This window comes from Vicia villosa, linkage group LG6, assembly GCF_029867415.1.
Source record: "Vicia villosa cultivar HV-30 ecotype Madison, WI linkage group LG6, Vvil1.0, whole genome shotgun sequence".
Taxonomy (NCBI): Eukaryota; Viridiplantae; Streptophyta; class Magnoliopsida; order Fabales; family Fabaceae; genus Vicia; species Vicia villosa.
Genome location: NC_081185.1, coordinates 71,793,066 through 71,816,292, shown reverse-complemented (window position 1 = coordinate 71,816,292; position 23,227 = coordinate 71,793,066). Strand labels below are relative to the sequence as shown.

Here is a 23,227-nt window from a genome sequence, read left to right as displayed (position 1 = left end):
AGATTCTTTATGTTTTAACAATTTTTAAGTTTCATATGTTATGTTATTTATTTTTCTTGTTGAAGTTATAATTACATATAACGAAGCAATTACCAAGATTCTTGAATCGAACAATACTCATCGAAGAGGACAAATTACGAATATGATTCAAATGAACATTGATAACAATCTTCTTGACTATGTGTCCTAGGATCAATCTAGTCGATCCTGCAAGTAACCAAATCATATTTATTATAGTTTGAAAGACTAGCGGTTGTTTACCGAAAATCACCGTAAACACTAACATATGAAAATATAGACCGGCCTATAAGGCTTCATAGGCTTTTTTAATAGCCTAAGTCTGGCATATTTAATAAAATAGGCTTTTACAAAAGCCTAAGCCTGACCTCTTTATTAAATAAGCCTAGCTTGATCTGGCCTTAAGTAGGCTAGGCTATAGGCTCCTGTAGGCCGGCCTGGCCTATTCTCACCCCTAACTGTAGGTACCCTCTGGCAAAGCAACTCTGATAAGTATATTCCAAATTCTTTGTTCAATCTCTGAGGATACTTTGTTCCTTTGAAGGACATCATGAGTCTTAAACTAAGGAGGAGTTTCCATCTCAGGGGGAGTATTGTTTTCAATATATATATTTTTATGATATTACCATGTGAATTTGTTCCATCAAAATACATGGTTTTGTCATCATATAAAAGGGAGAGATTGTTTGAACAAGATTTGTTGCGACAATAAGTCTCTATGTTTTGACGATAACAATACATGTATTTTATATGTATCAATTTAATTTCTAATAGTTTCTTGAGAGTGCATATATTGGGTTCTAAGAGATTTTGGATTGTTATTCCATAAAGAATCATCAAAACAAGCAAGGCGCCTGAGAAACATCATTTGCATGCAATTCTAAAGAAATATCAGCAGTTCTGAAAGATACTGAATGTTCATCAGAAAGTGGAGTTACAATGTGCTTCTCAAATAAGTTGTTGCTTCAAGAAGTCACAAGTAATTAGAAGAAAGAACTCTGTTAGAGCTTTTTCTCAGAGATCAAAATTCAGTGAGCGAGCTTTCAAATCAAGTTCAGTAGTCAAGATTTGTTAATACGAAAAGTTGTTGCTTCTAATTCTGAAGACAAAGTCAAGATTATGAATACATCAAAGGTCAAGCCAAGGGATGGAAAAATGGGTCGGGTTTCACACTATCCAAATTCGCACCGAAATCACCACCTGAACCCAAAGGCTATTCGGGTGGCAAAATAACACCCACGCCCACACCCGTTGGGTTCGGGTTATTTCACCCAAACCCGAACCCGCAACAAAATACATAAAATACATTTTCCTACAAATTTCCACTATATATATATAATCGGGTGTGATTTCAGAATCCGGGTGCGGGTTTCACACTACTAAACACGCACCCAAAATATCGGGTGGCACCCGAACCCAAACTTAAATCCAAACCCAATCAACTCAGGTTTTCACCCGTTGATTGGGGCTCAGATGCGGGTGGGCCCCCGCAGATTTGGGTCTGCCTGCAATCCTTAGTCAAGCCATATAAGATCAGAAGTATCTTAAAACAATGAAAGGACGTGTTTTTCAAATGCTCACATATCTGATAACAGTGTTCCAACTCTTAAAGGATTCTGATATGAAGTCTAAAGAAACCAATCTGAAGACCAAGTGCTGAAAGACTCTGAAGATGCAGTTTTGAATACTCTGAAGACTTGAAGCTCTAAAGATTCATGTTTTTGAAGACCAAGGGTACTGAAGACCAAGTGATGAAGACTTTAAAGACGTGGTTCTGAAGACTTGAAGTTCTGAAAACTCAAAAGCTTATTTTCCTTCTTCCAACTCTTGTTGCCAGCCTCTGAAGTTCAAGAAGAATAGAAGATAAAGTTATGAAGTACGATGTACAAGGTACAGATGAACGTTTCGTTCCATTAGCATAAAAGGACGGACAAGACGTACTTCACCATTCACATCTATGCTTGATTCTATCTGTTGGGAACTAGCCGTTGGAAGTCAAAAGGACCTTCTTTCCCTCAAACGTATCTTTTTAGAAACTATATAAATAAAAACAAAGCATCCCAACAATGTTGACGACAACTAAAAAAAGAAGGTTGTTGTTGTAATTATCACGATGCTAACTTTCATATTGTCATAATGGTTGTTGTCATTATAGTTGTTAGTTGTTGCTTGGCTTGAGTGTAATTCAACCAACACAGCTGGAGAAGAATCAACGTGTCATACCCCAAAATTTGCCCTCCTATATATCTCCATACTCAAGAGGTTCCTCAAGGGTTGATTAGACAAACCCTTTCCTAAGCAGTCAACTCCAACTAGGGTTTTGACTCCTCTCAAGGAATTTGGACTTCCAATGCCTTAAGTGGACTTCATGGCATCTCATATGATTTAAGGTATCCTCATACCAAGTTTCAGGCCTCGATTCACAAGATTGCCCAATTAATTGCTCATATGATCAACAAGTTGATTGATTTGACCTAAAAGTCAACTATGGTCAACTTACAGTCAAAACTCCTATTTTTTGGTCAACATCAACAGTTTGAGGTTATATTCATCATTTGATCAAGGGTTGATCATGATTCATCAAGAAAAAGCTCCAAAGTTAATAAAAGTCAAAGTTTCCAAATTAGGGTTTTTGAACTAAAAGTCAACTGAACTTTGAATGGTCATAACTCTCACATGGTTTTTCAGAAATTTCCCAACCAAAGCTCATTCTCAAGGAAATTTAATTCTATATAACTTTGATGTTGGGCCCAAACCCAAGAAATGCTTCATTTGAGAGATATGGGCCAAAACATTACAGCTTCTTCTAGAAGTTCACAAAAAGTCATTTTTTATCAGGAGCCATATCTTCAAAATAAAATCTCCAAATGCAAAAAAGGTTCCAAAGGGGGTTATAAAGGACTTCTTGGGCTTTTTAGAAAGTACAAGAACATTTCCATGTGATAAGAATTGGGTGAGTTATGATCGACAGAAGTTGGGTAAAAATCAAGAAAGGCATGAAACTTTAATTGAGAGATTTTGAGTATTGGGCCTCCAATTTCAAGTTGCCCACGTAAATTCAAGTCCATAAGAAGCCCATTGGTCATATATTAGTTGTTTCATGATATTATTTTATTTATCTTTGATTTTATTCATTAAAATTCAAAATAAATCAAAAGAAATCACACTTAATTGAAATAAAATTTTATGATTCATTCATTCAATGTTTTATCAACCCAAAATCTATATTGGAAGACCATAACACGTGAAAAGAAGGGCATGGAAATAGGATTGGTCAAATTTGGAAAGATTATATGCAAAAATCAAATCCAATTTTCCTTCAATCAAAACATGATTTGTTTCCAAATATCTTTGACCTAATTCTTCCCCATATAAACTCTACGTCATCAGACCCTCAGAGGACGAAAAACCTAGCCTCATAAGCCTACTCAAACTTCAAACTTTTCAAGAAGAGGTGCAATTCCATATCCCAAGTTCCAGCCATTATCAATTACAAACAATCACTTCAATCTATTCCTGAGGTAAAAGAGAGTAAGTATTGATCATCACATGCATCCTAAAACACCCGGAACGATCCCATCACATTCTTCATGTTCTTCCACATCTAATTTTCATTTTCTGCTCATTATTGTGTTTTGAATTAATTTAACTGTTTCTTTGAGTTCCTGACACGATTTTAAGAAGGTTTGGATCATTGGAGTGGAGCTTCTACGTGTAGAACTCAAATCACCATGGCTAGGGCACAAGCTTTCTTTTCTTCGGTTTCGTAGATACATGCCTCTATGGTTCAAACCATGACCACCATTGAGATCGCAAGGTTCAAATTAGGGGGTAGGGTCTTTTGTTTTCATTTATGTGCAATATTTTTCAGGTTTGAGAAATCCAGAATTGGCTACGAAAAGCATATAAAAATCCGTAGCTACCTTGAAGCGAAATCGTAGCAAATATTTGAGGGAAGACGATGAACAGTTCTTTGGACTTGCTGACCATGCGTGGCGTCTTCCTGTTCGCGGGTCAATTTGTCAAAACAATCTCTTTGGTTCTGATTGGTTGGTTGTTTGTTTGATTAACAACTAACGATCACAACATTATTGGCAACAGAGACAAGCTGGTAACAAATAAGACGTGTGTTCGAACCCCAGCGGTGCACAAGTTTTTTCACCATTTACATATTTATGTCATTTTCAGATCCAGCGCTACAGGCTAGCGCGTGTGTACGGTTCACCCTCAATACGGGCTAATGGATCTCCAGCGAACTCAGATCAGACGGATCAAGATGCAGGCCTACCATAGACCATTAGAAGAAGCAAGGAGTCGATCTCTCGTGACTTGCTCAACAAAGAAGATGAAGAAGAAGAACACTACAAGATGCTATTCAACATATAAATTATATACATCTTTGTAGAACAATGTAATGAACACGAGAGCTGTTGCTCGAATTGTGTTATAGGTTTAGAATTCTTCATGTAAATTGTTTTAACATAAGAGTTGTTGCTCAGAATTATGTTAAATAATATGTGCTTAATTTATTGTGTAATCTCCTTAAGAGAAGCAATCATGTAAACACAAATCTTATCAATTGTATGTTGATGGTACCTTGAGAGATCGAGTGAAGATCAGAAGCTCAATAAGACAGTGACCGTGAGTCATTGTAGAAATCCTCTTAGAAGACCGAGTGAAGGTCAGAACTCTAATGGAGTAAATGAACGTTATATCCATCGAGACCATTATTAGTTAGGGGCAATTTTCTTCCGTTATTTCAATATATTTTTTCTCTCATAATAATTAGTTAGGAACAATTTTGGCAAATCTATAATGATTACTACATTGAAATTTGAAAGTGACAATTAAATTGAATCAAATTTTTTTCACAAAAGTGACACTTATAAAGGAACGGAGGGAGTATGAGAGAGAAAAAAGTATATTGAAATGATTAAAAGTTAAGGATATTATAGACAAAAGAAAAATTATAGCTTAAAAAGTAACAATCGTTATTAGTTTTCTTGATTAGGTGTAAAAAGTAAAAATGTGACAATTAAAAAGCAACCGAGGGAATAGTGTATAAAAATAAAGGACAAAACTTAAGTATAATTCTTCAGGTGTGGTTCTTACTATTTTCTAATAAAAATATGACAAGTATATAACTTTCTCTTCCTCTTACACGTATGCAAATTTCTCCTATTTTTACTCACTAAATGATATTTAAGTATATTTGTCATATTTTTATTAAAAAATAATAAGAATCACACTTAAAAAATTATACATAAGTTTTGTCGAAAAATAAATAGACCTGTTAAATATCACAATATAACATTTGTATTTCTAAAACTTGGATAATGGAAAAACCGTAAAAACTTTGATAAGTGAGTAAAAAAGACACACTGTACATCTGTTATTAATCATACTAAAAGTTGATGTTCAAGAACAAACCCACTAGAATATGAAAGTGAACAATGAATGAACTGTATCCGACAACTGAGTTAGGTAGGTTCCCATGTGGTTTTGGAGTATCTTTGTTTTGTTCGAAACATACGTAAAATGAATTCTTAATTTAACAAGTAAAACACCACATTGGTTTCTTTAGAATCCAATCCAAGATCTAGATCTGCTCGTCTATGTCGACTCATAATTTTGTATATTTTGTTTTTTTTTCACCACCGGTTCAGTAGTGACATCAAGTAGTGTATATTTTGTTTTTGTCCAAATTAAAAATAATACTATGCTTTTACACCGGTTCACTATACTTTATATATATATATATATATATATATATATATATATATATATATATATATATATATATATATATATATAATGAATAAATTATATGAGAATGTGAGAATGAAAAGAACTATAAATTTAAAAAAGAAATATTAAAATATGTTATAAGAGAAAAGAGAAATTATTAAACAAGTTTTAAAATATCTTATGTGGAATTATAGAGAACAAAGTTAAAATCAATGGAAAATTGAAGTGAAAAACAACGGAAAAATAGAAGAAAAAATTTACATTAAAAGAACTTTTTTAGATATAAGATTTGATATTTTTATTTATGCATTTAAAATATTTATCGTAAGTGTTATTTTATTTGTAATTTTTTATATTTGTTTGAGTTTTTTTTTTTAAATAATTTAAAATAACTTTTGAGTTTTTTTTTAAATATTTTTCCTTCCATTTCTATATTTATTATTTTAACAAAAATCTTTACTTTTATATTTTATTTTAATTTAAAGTAAAATAAATCTGTAACAAGATTGTAGTTTTATTCAATGATATTTTATCGTAGAATATAAGTGGAATAATATAGTTGAATTCAAAATTATAATAATCTTTTTTTATGTATATTGTTAAATTTGTATAATATTATTAAATTAATTTTATTCCATAAATGTAAAGATGTTAATAAACATAAAAATTATGATTTTGGGAATTTGTTTACAAATTGATTTTTAAGAGAGTTTTAGAGGTGAAGATTTTAGAGAATATATATATATATATATATATATATATATATATATATATATATATATATATATATATATATATATATATATATATATATATATATATATATATATATATATATATATATATATATATATATATATATATATATATATATATAATATGTATCAAGTAAGAAGATTTTTGAATAAGAGATAAGAGAATTAATCATAACCACTGAATTAATCAAGAAAGAGAAATAGTAATTAAATTAATATTTTAATAAATAATTTAGTTTCTCTCTCTTAATTATATATATATATATATATATATATATATATATATATATATATATATATATATATATATATATATATATATATATAGGGTTAAATAAGTCTGTGGTCCCTATAAATATCGCGACTTTCATTTTTAGTCCCTCTAAAATTTTTCTTCAAACAATGGTCCTCATAAAATTTTTCATCCATAATTTTCGTCCCTACCGTCAACTTTCATTAACGGAAGCTGACGTGGCACGCCACGTGAAAGACAACTAGACAAAAATCTGAAAACGCTTGAAATTGCGGGGGTTTTAAACCTCATCTAAACAAACCCATAAAAAAAGAAAAATATTGGTTTTGAACTTTTGTCGAACACCTTGCAAACAAGTTTTGCAACAACAGTTATAAAACACAAATTCATCAAGGGCAACCAATTCATATAATATCTTTAGATATCTTATTACATTCAAATCCAAACACTTATGGCTAATCTATTTTGGTTGGAAAATTTTATAAGTTTTCTGAGCTCTAAAGATAATGCACTATGGGAACTTGATTCTATGAAAATGGAAGTTTCTGTCGTGAATGGCTAAGGCTTGCTTATGGAGGTAAAGTGTTGTGGAATTGCTTTTTTTTCTTCCAATTTTGAATGTAACATTTATCATTATCAGCTCCATAAACAAGTGCGAAGTTAATTGGAATGTAACATTTATCAGCTCCATAAACAAGTGCGAAGTTCTATTGGCATCCGCTAAATTGAATACTTGGATCTATCAACGAGTAACCATAAGGACATTTACAAGTAAATCTCTCATTTTCTATGGTACAATAGTTATTATAACCACAAGAACCACCACCCATTTCTTTCATAGGTGACGATGTTACAGATGTTCTTAGGAACATACCTCACAATATTCTATTCTTGCTTTGCCTTTGTGTCTCTTGGATGAGAATATTGAGTGAAAACTCCATAATATTCAAGTGTTGCTCTAGGTTAATACAACTTACGATCAGAATCCAAATTTTCCCATTATGCATCTTGTGGTTTCATTCTAGTCCCATTATTTATTTCCACATAAATATCTCTTGATTCACTAAAAACTAAACTCAAAGAAACAGAGTTAGAAACATCGATTGTATAGTAAGATTCGTAACAGAATTGAGTAGGCCATGCAAGTGGACTTAACGTGAGATTTTTGTTGGCATCATTAAAATAAGTTGGAACCTTCCACTTTTAAATTTGTTCTTTGAGAATCTTAAAGTTAAGTTGTTACTTAACCAAAGAGAATGATGAGGCAAAACGGTATCAGTAGGAAACTCGAAACTTTCCCAAATAGTTGAATTGTTGTTTACAAGAACAAAATTTCCAGTGTCAAGCATGTTTCCATAGGAAACAATAACATTTGGTTGTGCTGTCCAAATGGTCAATAAAAAAATTATTTGGAAGATCAATAGCATATATATTTACAAGTTTTTCTAAGTGTTGAGGAATAGAACCATCAAATTTATTTGAAGAAATATCTAAGTGAGTTAAATTTGACAGCTTTACTATAGACAAGGGAATAGATCAATGGAGTAAGTTTGAACCAATATTAAGGTACTTTAAGATTTTCAGTTATTTAGAGGGGATTTAAAACCCTTGCAATCTTCCAATTTCTCTTTATTTATACATTTGCCTGACGTGGTGAGACATGTGGCATGCCACATAAGCCTCTGTTAGAGCAATCTAACGGGAGGGACCAAAATTCGTGACGGAAAATTTTGTGAGGACCAAAATTTGATGAAATTTTTTGCAAGGACTAAAAATGAAAAGTGTCATATTTATAGTGACTAAAAACTTATTTAACCCTATATATATATATATATATATATATATATATATATATATATATATATATATATATATATATAAATTGTTAAGAAGAAAGTAAAAAAATTTTGCAACTCATATTTTATTCTCTCTTTTCAACTTATTACATTATTATTATTCTAAATAGACTAAATGAATGAAGCATACCGAAAGGATGAATATTACTAAGAAAAAGGTTTCAAAATAATTAATTAATTAGTCTAAAAAAAGAATTAAAAGTAATTGATTTTTTTTTCAATACTTAAAAGAATATCAATTATTTTTTCCAATTATATATTTTAATTAATATTATTTAATAATTTGTCATTCATTCTCTTTAACCTTTATTGATAAATAGAAATACACTAATAAGTCAAAAAAATATTTTAAATTTAGTTGAAATACACCACGGTGTAAAATATATTTTACATTGTCAATTAATCAACCGTTGATTAATTTAAAATATTTGATTTTATTTTAATTTTATTTAAAACAATACAATTGAATAGTTATAATGCATTAATGATGTAAATTTTTTTATACGGTTAACTAATTATAACTATTGATTAGTTAAAGATGTTTGACTTTTATTTTACTTGTACTTCTTTTGGTCCTTAATATAGTTCCTAAATGTATGAAAAAAGTTTATATTTTAAATTTATTAAAGAATTAATGCATCTGAATTAAATATGATCTACATACATTGATTCTCAAAAGAATCTAAAAATCGAAGACTAGTACAATTAAATGATTATGATGCAGTGATAATATAAATTTTTTTACACTGACTATATTGCAATTAAACCTTTTATTTTTTACTTGTTCAAATTTTTTAAAAATATTTGAATGAATTTAAATTATAAGATAAATTAATTAATGGTTTTTAATTCATTTTTTACACCAATAGTTCAAAAATTATTTTAAATAAAATTATTAATTTATTTTAAAATATTATGTAGTGACATTGCATAACAATTGTCAATCATTTATTTTTTATTTGTACATTTTTTTTAAGCGTAATGCTAACGAATGTTCAAGAAATACTGGTTAAGAGTTTAAAAAAGTATCTTTTGTTATTAATACTTGTATTCATTGTATTAAAAATAGAAATAATTGACTTCTTTTAAGTAACAAAATATATGTTTTATTAGAAATATTTGTATTTAATGAATTAAAAATAAAAATGATTAATTTATTTAAACAATATTTTGTTTATTTGGAAACCTAACACTCGTTAGCATTAACATGACTTTTTTTTAATTATTTAAGTATAAATTAATTTACAATTTAATTTGTTCTAGATTGGGGATCATTAAATATTCCTTCGAATTGCAATGACAACAACGTAAGATGGAGTGATCCACACAATTCAAATCCAATCAGGTCCAACAACACCAACTTACCGCACCGCACTACACCACCAACCCCTTTTTCTCTTTTCTTTTCATTCCTTTTTTCCTGGCCTCTCTCTTTCTCTGTTTCTTCATTCGTTATTCCTCCTCGTCTTCATTTTTCAGCATTGATCTCTACAACCCTTCATCATTTTCATACGTGATTCACGCTTTCAAAACCTGGGTCTTCCTCAAAATTTCATCTTTTGGGGTGCATGTCACCCTGCTGAGATTTGATTCTGCTTTTCTCTGTTTTTTTGTTTAATTGTTTTCCTTGGGATTTCCGTTTTTTCAATGGGCTGTTTAGATGATGGGCGTTTCATTGTTGAGCTTGAAAATGGAATGAATAACGGTTGTTCTGAAGTGGGAAAAGATGCTTCTGCCATTGAAGATGCTGTCAAGGTTTTGTTGCTGGGTCTAGGAGAAGATATTAACAGAGAAGGTATTAGAAAGACACCACTTCGTGTTGCTAAGGCCCTTCGTGAAGGAACAAGAGGTAACAAAAAATGTTTTTTTTCTTACTCTAGAAGATATATATATGTTGTTGAAACATAGCTATCAACTTAGTGTTAAGTCTATGTTTGATTATGCTGTGGTGAAAATTTGGATCTAATGTTATTTTGATGTTAATTAGCTGGATATGCTGCTGGATCTTTTTCTATCTTTGTTCTTTAGAAGAAGTTTGAGAAAAAGCTGATTATAGTTGAGGATTTATTTGTATTTTATGTACAGGCTTTCTGAATTCCCTAGTACTTTTTGTGTACATGTTTGTCCTTTTCTTCTGAGTGGACAAAATTGAAGTGGGGGGATATTGGTAATGAATAATTGGTATTAACTCATCTTGTCAACTTCCATATCAATGTTTTCTTATGGAAAAATGGAAAACTATAGTGAATTTAACATTTCTTCACTTCTTTTTGTCTGTTGTTATAGTTAACGTCTATTGTCTGTTGTTATAGTCAATAATTATAGGTTTGTTTAGATCTTGTTTAGGAAAAGAAAATTTAGTTGCTTGCTTAACCAAAAAGGGTAAATCTTTGTACCCTTCTCTTCAATTCAACCATTACATCTCAAAACTGAAACTTAAAGTTTATGGGGGTGATTTCAGTTTTTGGGGAAAAGGATAGCGGGCCATAGACCGCTCTGCTATCCCGCTACTTACCATATTGCGGCAAAGGATAGCGGGCCAAAAACCGCTCTGGGCCAGGAACAGCTACGCTATCTCGCTATTTACCCTATAGCGACCGCTAGTGTTCTGTACTGCTAAGGCTCTTCCCATAGCAGCCTCCGCTCCGCTCCCCAATAACGCCGCTATTGACTACATTGATATCTACAAGTGAGAATGCTAAGTATTTAGGTTACAAAGTGTAAAGAGAGAACTCTGAGAATTCTGGATTATCAGGTTCTTAGAGTTGAGCTATGGGAAAAGGGTTTTCTTAAGCTTGAAACTTTTTCTTAACATTATCATAGAGATAATATTTTACTTCGTACCTGACTGATGACATTCCCAAAGTACTGTTCTAAGCTTCTGTTTATCTTCTTCTAGGTTACAGGCAAAAGGTAAAGGACATTGTTGAAGGTGCTTTATTCCCCGAAGCTGGTCTTGACAACAGAGTTGGTCATGCTGGTGGAGCAGGCGGACTTGTGATTGTCCGAGATCTCGACTTGTTTTCCTATTGCGAGTCATGCATGCTTCCATTCCAGGTTAAATGTCACGTGGGTTATGTTCCTTCTGGCGAAAGAGTTGTCGGTTTAAGCAAGCTATCTCGTGTTGCTGATGTATTTGCAAAACGGCTCCAAGATCCTCAGCGTCTCGCAAATGAAGTTTGTTCTGCTTTGCATTATGGAATAAAGCCAGCTGGTGTTGCCGTCATACTTCAATGTACACATATCCACTTTCCAGACATAGAATCAATCTTTCTCGACTCAAACCACCAAGGATTGGTTAAGATACTCGTTTCCGCCGGTTCTGGAGTTTTCGAAAATAAAAATGCAGACGAATGGGCTGATTTCTTTAATCTCCTTAAATTTAGAGGTATCAGTATGGAAAAAATCCATGTTAGAGGATCATTGGACTCCTCTTGGTGTCCTTCTCAATCCGCCAAAGTTTCCTCCGAAATCGGACCGGTCAACCCTGCAATGGTCACTGCAGTAGCTTCAATTATTAAATCTTTGGGAGAAGATCCACTGAGGAAGGAGCTTAGAGGAACCCCAACTAGATTTGTGAAGTGGTTAATGAATTTTCAGAACAGCAACTTTGACATGAAGTTGAACGGTTTTCTCAATGGTCGGATAGATTCTTTAACCACGAATGAGATGGTTGACATGGAAAACAAGAAAATATGTTCTGAGCTGAACTTATCATTTTGGTCACAATGCGAGCACCATTTACTTCCATTTCACGGTGTTGTTCACATAGGTTACCTCCTATCAGACGGGTTCAGTCCAATCGGAAAATCTCTCTTACAATCCATAGTACATTTTTACGGTTTCAAGCTTCAAGTTCAGGAGAGGCTTACTAGACAGATAGCTGAAACGATTTCACCGCTGATCGGTGGAGATGTCATAGTTGTTGTAGAGGCAAGCCACACATGTATGATTTCTAGGGGTATTGAAAAATTTGGAAGTAGTACCGCCACTATTGCTGTTTTAGGACGATTCTCGACCGACCTTAAGACAAGGGCTTCCTTCTTGCAGGGTATTCCAAGTTCTAGTTAGTTATTTTTCAGAGCAACAATTCTTGTTTGAATGCGCTTGAAGTTTGAATGCGCTTGAAATAATTTAGCACTAGCTCCAATTATTTCGGATTTAGAAGTTGCTCAAATTTTGTTTCAGTTTTACATAGAAATAGCAAGAAATTGTCTTTTACATGCTTGAAGAAAAATTGATGGAATTCCTCTGGAATCCATATTTTCATACTGGCCAACTTTGGTCATAATTTGTTGTTGTTTAAGTTTGCTCTGATAGTTTCTTGATGTTGAAGTTAGAATGATTGTTATCAATTTTGATTATTTTATATGAAGGTTCTCAATATTTTATTTTTCAATTTGCATGCTAATGCTTCAGTTCAAGGGTATATTTCTAGTGATTGAATGGTATTGAGTCATTTGAAATCAATATGTACTTGGCAAGAAAAATCATATGGATTTCACTAAAGAGAGTGTCTTTAAGTAAAGAGAAATGCTATTTAGACATATTTGAAATCTAATTTCAAAATCAATGTCGATGGTTACTACCAATGAAGTACGGACACTGGAAATACGACACTAACACTAATGCGTTGACATCATTAATAATTTGAAAATATGAATAAATTAAACGTAATCACAAGTGTCAGATGTTTGTCACACATATTTTCAGAGGTGTCGGTAAGTGTCAGATGCTCGTCACACATATTTTCAGAGGTTTCGGTGCTATAGAGGTTAGTACAATTTAAAATTTGTAATTGATTATATTCCATGTGATTAATTATGTCTGCACTAATTATAAAAGGTTGTTGACAGATATTGAACTCTAATCAACATTACATGATAAGCTATTAAACCACTACATTACAAACAATCCACACTAAGGACAATACCACATCACACATTCTTAGTGTTTCCAATTCAAGATAGCCAAATACTCCATAACAAAGTTTTATTTACAATACAAGCCATATCAGTAATATTCATAGTTACCATATGTGCCGAATTTTATGCCACTCTATCTTGGGTTCCTTATCAGAAACTTTCTGTTTTGGACGCTTAATCTTGGGTTTCTTTTTAGGAACTTTCAGATTTGGATGCATCTCATGAACTTCGCTACTACAAGCTTGCGGTTGAGGTCCTTGCGATTGAGGGGCATGGCACTGGTTCATGAACTTATTTTGTGCCGAGCCAACGGCAATTTCTATTCCTAGTATTAGCAAAATCATGAATAGAAATGCAGATATTTTAAAAACCTGCAAACACCAACAGTATGAAAATTTAATGAGGTTTTGTTAAAATGTGCCTTTAGTCATTGTTATCAACTTTCGAGCGGTTTCACTCTGTCATACCTTATTCATAACATTGGGTTTCAGAGGAAAATTCCTATCAGCGTGCTCAAGAGTATGTCTTAACATTCCAGTTATGGCAGATTCAGTCTCCGGGCCATCACAGTCTGCAGGATAATCAAGAAATTGTTAAATTTATATTAATTCAACGAAATCAAAGATTATTCAACGAAAGGATGGTAACAAAAGTTGAAAGTCTACCAGGGATGTCAAAAATTTGCGTTGTTGGTGGAATTTCCAATAGATCCCCCAAATATGCACGAACACGAGCACGGTCAGAGAGAGATAGGAGATCCCCGTGAGTAAAAACAAGCACAGGTTTGTCATCTGTAGGCAATAGAAATAAACTATCAGATTGACTACTGTCCTCAAGGGTCTATATGCAAAGAGGAAAGATTAATCAAAGAGAGGGAGTGGAGTCAGTTAGTGATGTGGCCTTGATTCTATCGAATTTATCCGAGGAAAGCGCATAAGATAGTTTGGAAAATACCTTTAAATGACAGGAATGGGCAATTGAAACTAGAAACAACCATTTTAATATACGGTGTTTCCCAACCACCACCACCAGTCTTCATTGTATTCAGAATCGAAAGACCATCAAGGACATATATTACAGAATTAACTTTTCTACTCTTATCGGAAACGGAACCTTTTTTGTCTCCTTTAAACCACCTCAAACTTTCACTCAGTCTCGGATCATCTGTAGTCCTGATAGAGAATTTGTAAAACGTGATGTAAATATTAGCATTTTGTATAATATTGTGAATGTTAATTACTTAAATTTAAATATTCAAACCTGAGAACAAACTCTCCATGACGAACACCTTTTGTCATCCAATTCTTGAGCATTTGGTTGTTCTCATGAGAATTATCTGACAAACTACGTGTATCATACAGACAGATAGAGTTTGAGTTTCTTGGAATCATATACTCATGGAGGAAGCATGTTCCATTCCCTAGTGAGTTATCTAGCATCAAAAGATAAATGCAATGAAAATTTCTTAGGTCAATGAAAAGTTATTTAGTCTGATCATGTAAAAAAGACATGTTGATGGAATGAATACATGATACTTGTGCTCTTGCGGGTGCGAACTTGTCGTCGTCGAAGACCTTGGAGATTCTATTTATGAGACTACTTTTCCCAGATTGACTTGGACCAACTAATATGAGGCATGTTGTCTCTGGTACATCATAATCACACACCTTTAAGCCCCTAGCCTTCCAAATCCATGTTCCAGGTCTATATCTGTGACAATCAAACCACATTCGCGATAAAATTCATTATGATCTGCAACTCCACATATGCTCCCACACAAACATTTGAAATTTGTTTTCATAATTAACATGAACTACACAACGCAATTTCAATTACAGACTAGAAGGATTACCAGCGCTATGCCGCTATAGTAGAGTGGGGTTGAGGGCGGCTGCTACGAGGAAGAGCCTTAGCGGTGCAGAACACTATGGTAGCCGCCATAGGGTGAATAGCAGGTACAAGGGGCGGAGTAGTTCCCGGCCCAAAGCGGGTTCTTTCCCACTATCCCTTTCCCCTCTGAAAAACCGAAATTATCCCTTAAATTTAAAATGTTTTAAGGTTGATTTTGAGTTTTTCAATCAAATTTAAGTTGAGTTGAGACTCAATCCTAACATTCCTTCACCGACGTTTCTACCCTTCAAATTTGAGTTGAGACTAAACCCTAACCTTCCCTCAGATCTCTCCGCACTTCGTTCTTCCCTCTGCACTTCATATGTTTATAATTATTTTTCAGATAATTTATCCAAAAATAAAATCAAATGGCGGCCATCTCGTTATAAGCTTTCCCGCTATCCCATTTTTGGGATCGACTCTCCGTCCGCTATTCGGGATTAACTACTTTGGGCAGAAGATTGTGGCATAAACCTTATTATTATGGAACAAAGCGAAAAAATTAAGCATCAAAAGTAAAAAAAACCATGCTTTTTAATAGAATTCTACATTCATTTTTCCAATGAGTTTCAAAACAAGAAAACAACAAAAACAAGTTGAAACCTTTTGCTTAATGTTAAAAACATATATGGCTAAACAGATAAAAACAAACAAAATTTAAGTTCAAATAACAACACCTCAATATTTTCTTCTTCCCCTTTTTCAAACTCTCACTATCAATCTTCAATTCATTGAAACTTTGCAATATTTCCTGATCGATACTAGTTCCCTTCTTCCTCTCACTGACTACAGAATCAGTACAAGAAGAAGTCTTTGCATTTTCCACACTAACTTGTTCAAAATCCAATCCATTATTCTCATTCACTCTATTGCCTTCATCCTCCAAGCCTAGATCATCATCCCTGAAAAACATAAAAATCACAAAATCAGAAGTGGAACAATAAGAACAAATAAATAGCCTATGATCATCATCACCATCATTCATGGATCATGAGAGTACCTGGGAAAGTGAAAATCTTCATGTATACCTGATGGATCATTAGGTTAAATACTTGTTGGTGGAATTCAAAGAGAAAAATGAAAAAGAAAGGAGTATTATTATTGGAAGAGAATGAAAAGGAATAGTACCATTAGAAGACAGAATGGAACCACCACCCATGATATTTGATGCGTTGTGTTTTCAGTTTGAGCAATTCAGTGGATTTTGGAGTGAAGTCGAGAAAACTTTCAAGCTAAGTAAGAAAGAAAAAATTAATCATGGAGGAATATATCTATTTTCGTTGCTATTGTAGACAAGAATAAATAATTTTTTTTCACAAAAGTTGAGGGAGTTATAATTAAAGGACACAATTGAAAAAATTGTCTTTATTACTGTATTGAAAAGTGATAATGACATTCATTTTGAAATGAAGGGAGTATTATAATAATAAAAAATATTTTAAATTATATTATCATATTATTTTTGTTATGGTTATAAAAAATTAAAAACTTAGATTTATTTTTCTCACCAAATTTTAGTAGCTTTGAATTCTCTTTATCATGAGATATAACTTAAAATACATTCTCTAAAGAGTTTGATTTGAATTTGAACATAGCCAAAGAAATAAATGACTAAAGTCTAATCCATCTCAAGTTTTGAAAGACACTCTTTAACGAGGGTATACCGTACGCGAGTGAACGAAACACACTAGAACGGGGATGAAAGAAGCACGCACAAGTTTTGAATCTGGCCAATCCTGCGCGGCCACGCATCATCTTCTTCACTGCGACCGCCACCTAAACCTTTACCCACGGACGAAGCGTCGCTAAAGCCAATACCTGCGATTTTTCACTGTAGCTACAACACCTGCAAACACAAAATTACTATACACGCCATAGAAATTCCAAGTAAGACCATAGATTGACTCGTTTTGATCCCCTGAGCATAATGATGGCCACGATTTGGCCCAATTATACCTAAAAACAGAGTTCCCAATTCTCACCCTTTAAACCCTAACCATGGCAACTTACGGTCCCTGCATCAAAACTCAAATCAAAGAACCCACAAAGCTTCCAAACATGATTATAAACCAGAATATGCAATAAAAAATAAGATTATAATGCATGAATCATAGAAATCGACTTTGAATTTAGAGGTGCAAACCGTGAGTACCAAAGTGACGATTTTGCGTGTTCTGATCAATGGTGAGGATATGGTTACATCCTGAAAACCCCAAGGAAACGATTGGGATACTTTGTTTGCCTTGAATCGACTTCTAACTTGATCTGCTACCTTCTCTTGTTTCACAATTTTTGGTTCTTTGAATAGCTTGCATATATATATGAGATGAATTTTGGTTAACAAACTTGATTTGAATCTTATCGAACCAAAGATTGAAATTTGATTTTCAATCTTTCTAAATTTGGCCTAAATTTGTTCATCCTCTCTCCAATCTTGTTTAGCACGAAATTGAATCAAATATTTGGATGATTGAAATTGATTGGAAACCAAAACAAAATCAAATCTTTTCATATTTTTTCAAATATTTGATTCAAATTGTATTTTTAATGAATAAAAATTCAATAAAAATAAAATAAAAATCATATGGGCGTGGGGATGGACTTGGAGGTTCTTAATAACTTTAGAAACAAGTTTTGGTCATAAAAGAATAGGCCCATTTGAAAGAATAGGCACCTTTTCAAAAATTGGTCAACTTCATCAATGCATAACTCTTAATTTTTATTATATAGAAGTGTTTTAGGACCTTTTGGAAAGCCCAAAGTGTCCCCTTTAAACCCACTTTGGAACACTTTTTGCATTTGGAGACCTTATATTGATGGTATTGGCCTTGACAAAAGATGACTTTTGGTGGACTTCTAAAAAGACCTGTAATCTTTTAGCTCATATCTTCCAAATGAAGCATTTTTGGCCAAGCCTTTAGTGAGACAAAGTTATAGAGAATTGAATTTTCTTCAAAATGAGCTTTGGTTGGGAAATTTTTGATAAAGCATGTGAAAGTTATGGGTGGTCAAAGTTCAGTTGACTTTTAGTTCAAAAACCCTAATTTAGAAACTTTGAGTTTTGTTGATTTCTAAACTCTCCTTGATGATTCATGATCAAACCTTTATCAAATGATGAATGTGACCTTATATACTTGATGTTGACCAAAAATCCTGACTTTTGACTGTATGTTGACCACAGTTAACTTTTAGGTCAAACTAGTCGACTGTTGATCATTTGAACATTTGACTGAGCAAACTTGTGAACTAAAGCTTGAAACTTGGCATGGGGGTACTTTGACACATAAGAGACTATATGAAATCCATTTGAGACCTTGATACTGTTAGAACAAGATTTGTTCTGATCAATATTCTTAGTTTTGATGATAACAATGTATATGAATTTTGTATGAGATAATGTGGTACTCTAATCCTATGCAATTTCCATTTCAGGAATTACATAAAGAGTATGCACAAAATTAGCGCAAGAAGCACTTACTCAGAAGGTTCAGCATGCAACATCAGAACATGCTCTAGCAAGACATCAGAAGATGGTCAAGCAGAATCAGAACATGGTCTATGGAAGTATCAGAAGAACTTGAGATCAGAAGCAGAAGCACTGAAGTTCTCATGGTATCACGCTAAGAAGCACTTCAAGGTTAGAAGACAAGAAGATGCTCTGCACCAAGCTGTTTGACTCTGATGATATTCAAACGTTGTTTACACAAACATCAGATCAGAAGCAAGTACAAGATGGCAGGCTACGCTGACTGACAAAAGGAACGTTAGAAGCTATTAAAGGCAACGTCAGTAGACACAGCGAAAGCAAGGCTCGAGGTAGTTGACAAAAGAGTGAAACATTAAATGTAATGCTGTACGGATCATGCAAAGCATTAAACGCTCCCAACGGTCATCTTCTCAAGTTCCTATATATAGAAGTTCTGAAGAGAAGTTGAATACAACACTTTTGCGCAAACTTACAGAAACACTGTCAAATTCAAAAGCTCTCAAACTTCATCTTCAACCTCACTACATTGCTGTTGTAATATCTTAGTGAGATTAAGCTTAAACTTAAGAGAAAAATCACAGTTGTGATAATAGCTTATTAAGAAGCATTGTAACTCTTATAAGAATTTGTTTACATTAAGTTGTAAGAACTAGGGAAGATCAAGTTGTGATCGGATTCTCTAGAAAGTCTTAGAGGGTATTTAAGCAGTGTGTTCCTAGAGTGATCAGGTTGTGATCAGAATACTCTAGAAGACTTAGAGGTTATCTAAGTGGAAAACCATTGTAATCTTGTGTGATTAGTGGATTAAATCCTCAGGTGAGGTAAATCACTCCAAGGGGGTGGACTGGAGTAGTTTAGTTAACAACGAACTAGGATAAAAATCATTTGCAAATTATTTTTATCTTACAAGTTTTAAAGCTACACTTATTCAACCCCCCCCCCCTTTCTAAGTGTTTTTCTATCCTTCAATTGGCATCAGAGCGCCGGTTCTAAGGTGCAAGCATTTAACCGTGTTTAGAAAAGATTCAAGAAGAGAAAAACGCTTAAGTCAAGATGGCTGGTGAAGATCCAACACATACATCTACATCTGGCTCTGCTGAGCAACATAATGGAAATGGTAACAATGGTTATACTAGACCACTAGTATTTGATGGTGAAAACTTTGAATATTGGAAAGATAAACTTGAAAGTTACTTTCTTGGTCTAGATGGTGACTTATGGGATCTTCTGATGGATGGTTACAAACATCCAGTGAAAGCTAGTGGTGTAAAGCTTACAAGACAAGAGATGAATGATGATCAAATGAAGCAATTCAAAAATCATCACAAGTGTAGGACTGTTTTGCTGAATGTTATCTCTCATGTTGAATATGAGAAGATATCTAACAGGGAAACTGCCTATGACATATATGAATCATTGAAAATGACTCATGAGGGAAATGCCCAAGTCAAGGAGACTAAAGCTCTTGCCTTGATCCAGAAATATGAAGCCTTCAAGATGGAGGATGATGAAAATATTGAGAAGATGTTCTCAAGATTTCAAACGCTAACTGCTGGATTAAGAGTTCTGGACAAAGGCTACACCAGGGCTGATCATGTCAAGAAGATCATTAGAAGCTTGCCAAGAAGATGGGGTCCTGTGGTGACTGCTTTCAAAATTGCCAAGAATCTGAATGAAGTCTCTCTTGAAGAATTGATCAGTGCTATGAGGAGTCATGAAATTGAGCTGGATGCTAATGAACCTCAGAAGAAAGGTAAGTCTATTGCATTAAAATCTAATTATAAAAAATGCACTAACATTTTTCAGGCTGAAGAAGAAGATTCTGAAGAATCAGAATCAGAAGAAGAAGATGAACTGTCTAAGATCTCTAGAAGGGTAAACCAACTCTGGAAGAGCAAGCAAAGGAAGTTCAAAAACTTCAAAAGTTCAAAGAAGCCTGAAAGAGGAGAATCTTCTAGAAGCTGAAGATCTGACAAGAAGAACGTCATTTTTTATGAGTGCAATGAGCCTGGACACTTCAAAAATGAATGTCCAAAACTTCAGAAGGAGAATCCCAAGAAGAAGTTTCATAAGAAGAAAGGTCTTATGGCAACATGGGATGATTCAGAATCAGAATCAGACTCTGAAGGCGAGCAGGCAAACCTTGCACTAATGGCCAGAGTGGATGATGGATCATAATCTACATCAGAATCAGATTCTGAAGAGGTATTTTCTGAACTATCTAGAGAAGAGTTAGTTTCCAGTTTAACAGAACTTCTGGAACTCAAGGCTCATCTTAGTATCAAATACAAAAAGCTGAAAAAGCTATTTGACTCTGAAACTAAGAAGCTGGAAGTGGAAAATTCTGAACTGAAGGAAAAAGTTTTAAAATTATCCAAAGATATTGGATCTCCTTCTGAGTCAGAAAAATCCATTCCAAGCCTCAATCATATTCTGAAAGAATATGAGTCGAGTTTCAGAAAGTTTTTATCTAGAAGTATTGGCATAAGTCATCTTGCTTCTATGATATATGGTGTTTCTGGAAACAAAAGGATTGGTGTTGGCTATGAGGGTGATACCCCACACAAATTTGAACCTGTAGATGATATGAAAATCACATACAAGCCATTGTATGATCAGTTCAAGTATGGCCACTCACATGATATTAGGCTCACTTCACATGCCAAAAGCTTTCATGCTACACACACTAAGAAGCATGTGACACAACCTAGAAAATATCATGCTGCCAAACCTAAAGAATATCATGCTGTTCCTCTTGTTGTTTATTATGCTAAACCCAAGTTCAATCAGAACTTGAGGAAAACTAACAAGAAATGACCCAAGAAGTTGTGGGTACCTAAGGAGAAGATAATTTTTGTTGCAGATATCCTTGGCAGCAAAGAAGACAAAGCACAAAATGTCATGGTACCTGGACTCTGGGTGCTCGCGACACATGACGGGAAGAAGGTCTATGTTCCAAGACCTGGTGCTTAAGTCTGGTGGAGAAGTCAAGTTTGGAGGAGATCAGAAGGGCAAGATAATTGGCTCTGGAACCATAAGTATTGGTAACTCTCCTTCCATAACTAATGTACTTCTTGTAGAAGGATTAGCGCATAACTTATTGTCCATAAGTCAATTAAGTGACAATGGTTATGACATAATCTTCAATCAAAAGTCTTGCAAGGCTGTAAGTTAGAAGGATGGCTCAATCCTATTTACAGGTAAGAGAAAGAACAACATTTATAAGATTGATCTTTCTGATCTTGAGAAGCAGAAGGTGACTGACCTTATGTCTGTTTCTGAAGAGCAATGGGTCTGGCACAGAAGATTAGGACATGCTAGTTTGAGAAAGATTTCTCAGATTAACAAACTAAATCTGGTCAGAGGACTCCCAAATCTGAAATACAAATCAGATGCTCTTTGTGAAGCATGTCAGAAGGGCAAGTTCTCCAAACCTGCATTCAAATCTAAGAATGTTGTCTCTTCCTCTAGGCCGTTGGAACTTCTGCACATTGATCTGTTTGGACCAGTCAAAACAGCACCTGTTAGAGGGAAGAAATATGGATTAGTCATCGTAGATGATTATAGCCGCTGGACATGGGTAAAGTTCTTAAAACACAAGGATGAGTCTCATTCAGTGTTCTTTGAATTCTGCACTCAGATTCAATCTGAGAAGGAGTGCAAAATCATAAAGGTCATAAGTGATCATGGTGGCGAATTTGAGAACAGATTCTTTGAGAAGTTCTTCAAAGAAAATGGTATTGCCCATGATTTCTCTTGCCCTAGAACTCCACAACAAAATGGAGTTGTAGAGCGAAAGAATAGGACTCTACAAGAAATGGCCAGAACCATGATCAATGAAACCAATATGGCTAAGCACTTCTGGGCAGAAGCAATAAATACTGCATGTTATATTCAGAATAGAATCTCTATAAGACCCATTCTAAATAAGACTCCTTATGAATTGTGGAAGAACAGAAAGCCCAATATTTCATATTTTCATCCTTTTGGATGTGTTTGTTTCATTCTGAATACTAAAGATCATCTTGGTAAGTTTGATTCTAAGGCCCAAAAATGTTTCCTTCTTGGATATTCTGAACGCTCTAAAGGCTACAGAGTATACAATACTAAAACATTGGTTGTAGAAGAATCAATCAATATCAGATTTGATGATAAGCTTGGTCTTGAAAAGCCAAAGCAGTTTGAGAATTTTGCAGATATAGATATTGATATATCAGAAGCTGAAGAACCAAGAAGCAAAGTTTCAGATGCTGAAAGTCTCAGAAGCAAAGGATCAGAAGATCAAGTTGCTGCAT

General features: G+C 33.7%; 2 protein-coding genes across 7 annotated transcripts; one reads left to right on the top strand and one right to left on the bottom strand.

Moving 5' to 3' along the window:
- Nucleotides 1-9,930: 9,930 nt before the first annotated feature.
- Nucleotides 9,931-12,985, top strand: LOC131609213 (GTP cyclohydrolase 1-like). The gene is made up of 2 exons (XM_058880868.1): nt 9,931-10,479; nt 11,530-12,985. Exons 1-2 carry the CDS (start codon nt 10,278-10,280, stop codon nt 12,699-12,701), a joined length of 1,374 nt encoding a protein of 457 aa, XP_058736851.1. The 5' UTR covers nt 9,931-10,277; the 3' UTR covers nt 12,702-12,985.
- Nucleotides 12,986-13,405: 420 nt separating this feature from the next.
- Nucleotides 13,406-17,971, bottom strand: LOC131609214 (uncharacterized). 6 transcript variants are annotated; one of them, XM_058880874.1, is made up of 12 exons: nt 17,589-17,970; nt 17,402-17,460; nt 17,110-17,291; nt 16,574-16,677; nt 16,446-16,473; nt 16,123-16,347; nt 15,084-15,265; nt 14,816-14,987; nt 14,510-14,727; nt 14,221-14,346; nt 14,023-14,126; nt 13,406-13,926 (listed from the first exon to the last, which is right to left on the bottom strand). In XM_058880874.1, the coding sequence occupies exons 4-12, from the start codon at nt 16,602-16,604 to the stop codon at nt 13,660-13,662; spliced, it is 1,353 nt and encodes a 450-aa protein (XP_058736857.1). In that variant the 5' UTR covers nt 16,605-16,677; nt 17,110-17,291; nt 17,402-17,460; nt 17,589-17,970; the 3' UTR covers nt 13,406-13,659. The 6 variants fall into 6 exon arrangements, with proteins under 6 accessions (XP_058736857.1, XP_058736856.1, XP_058736855.1 ...); XM_058880873.1 differs by having other exon boundaries at nt 17,598-17,970; XM_058880872.1 differs by lacking the exon at nt 17,402-17,460.
- Nucleotides 17,972-23,227: the final 5,256 nt, after the last annotated feature.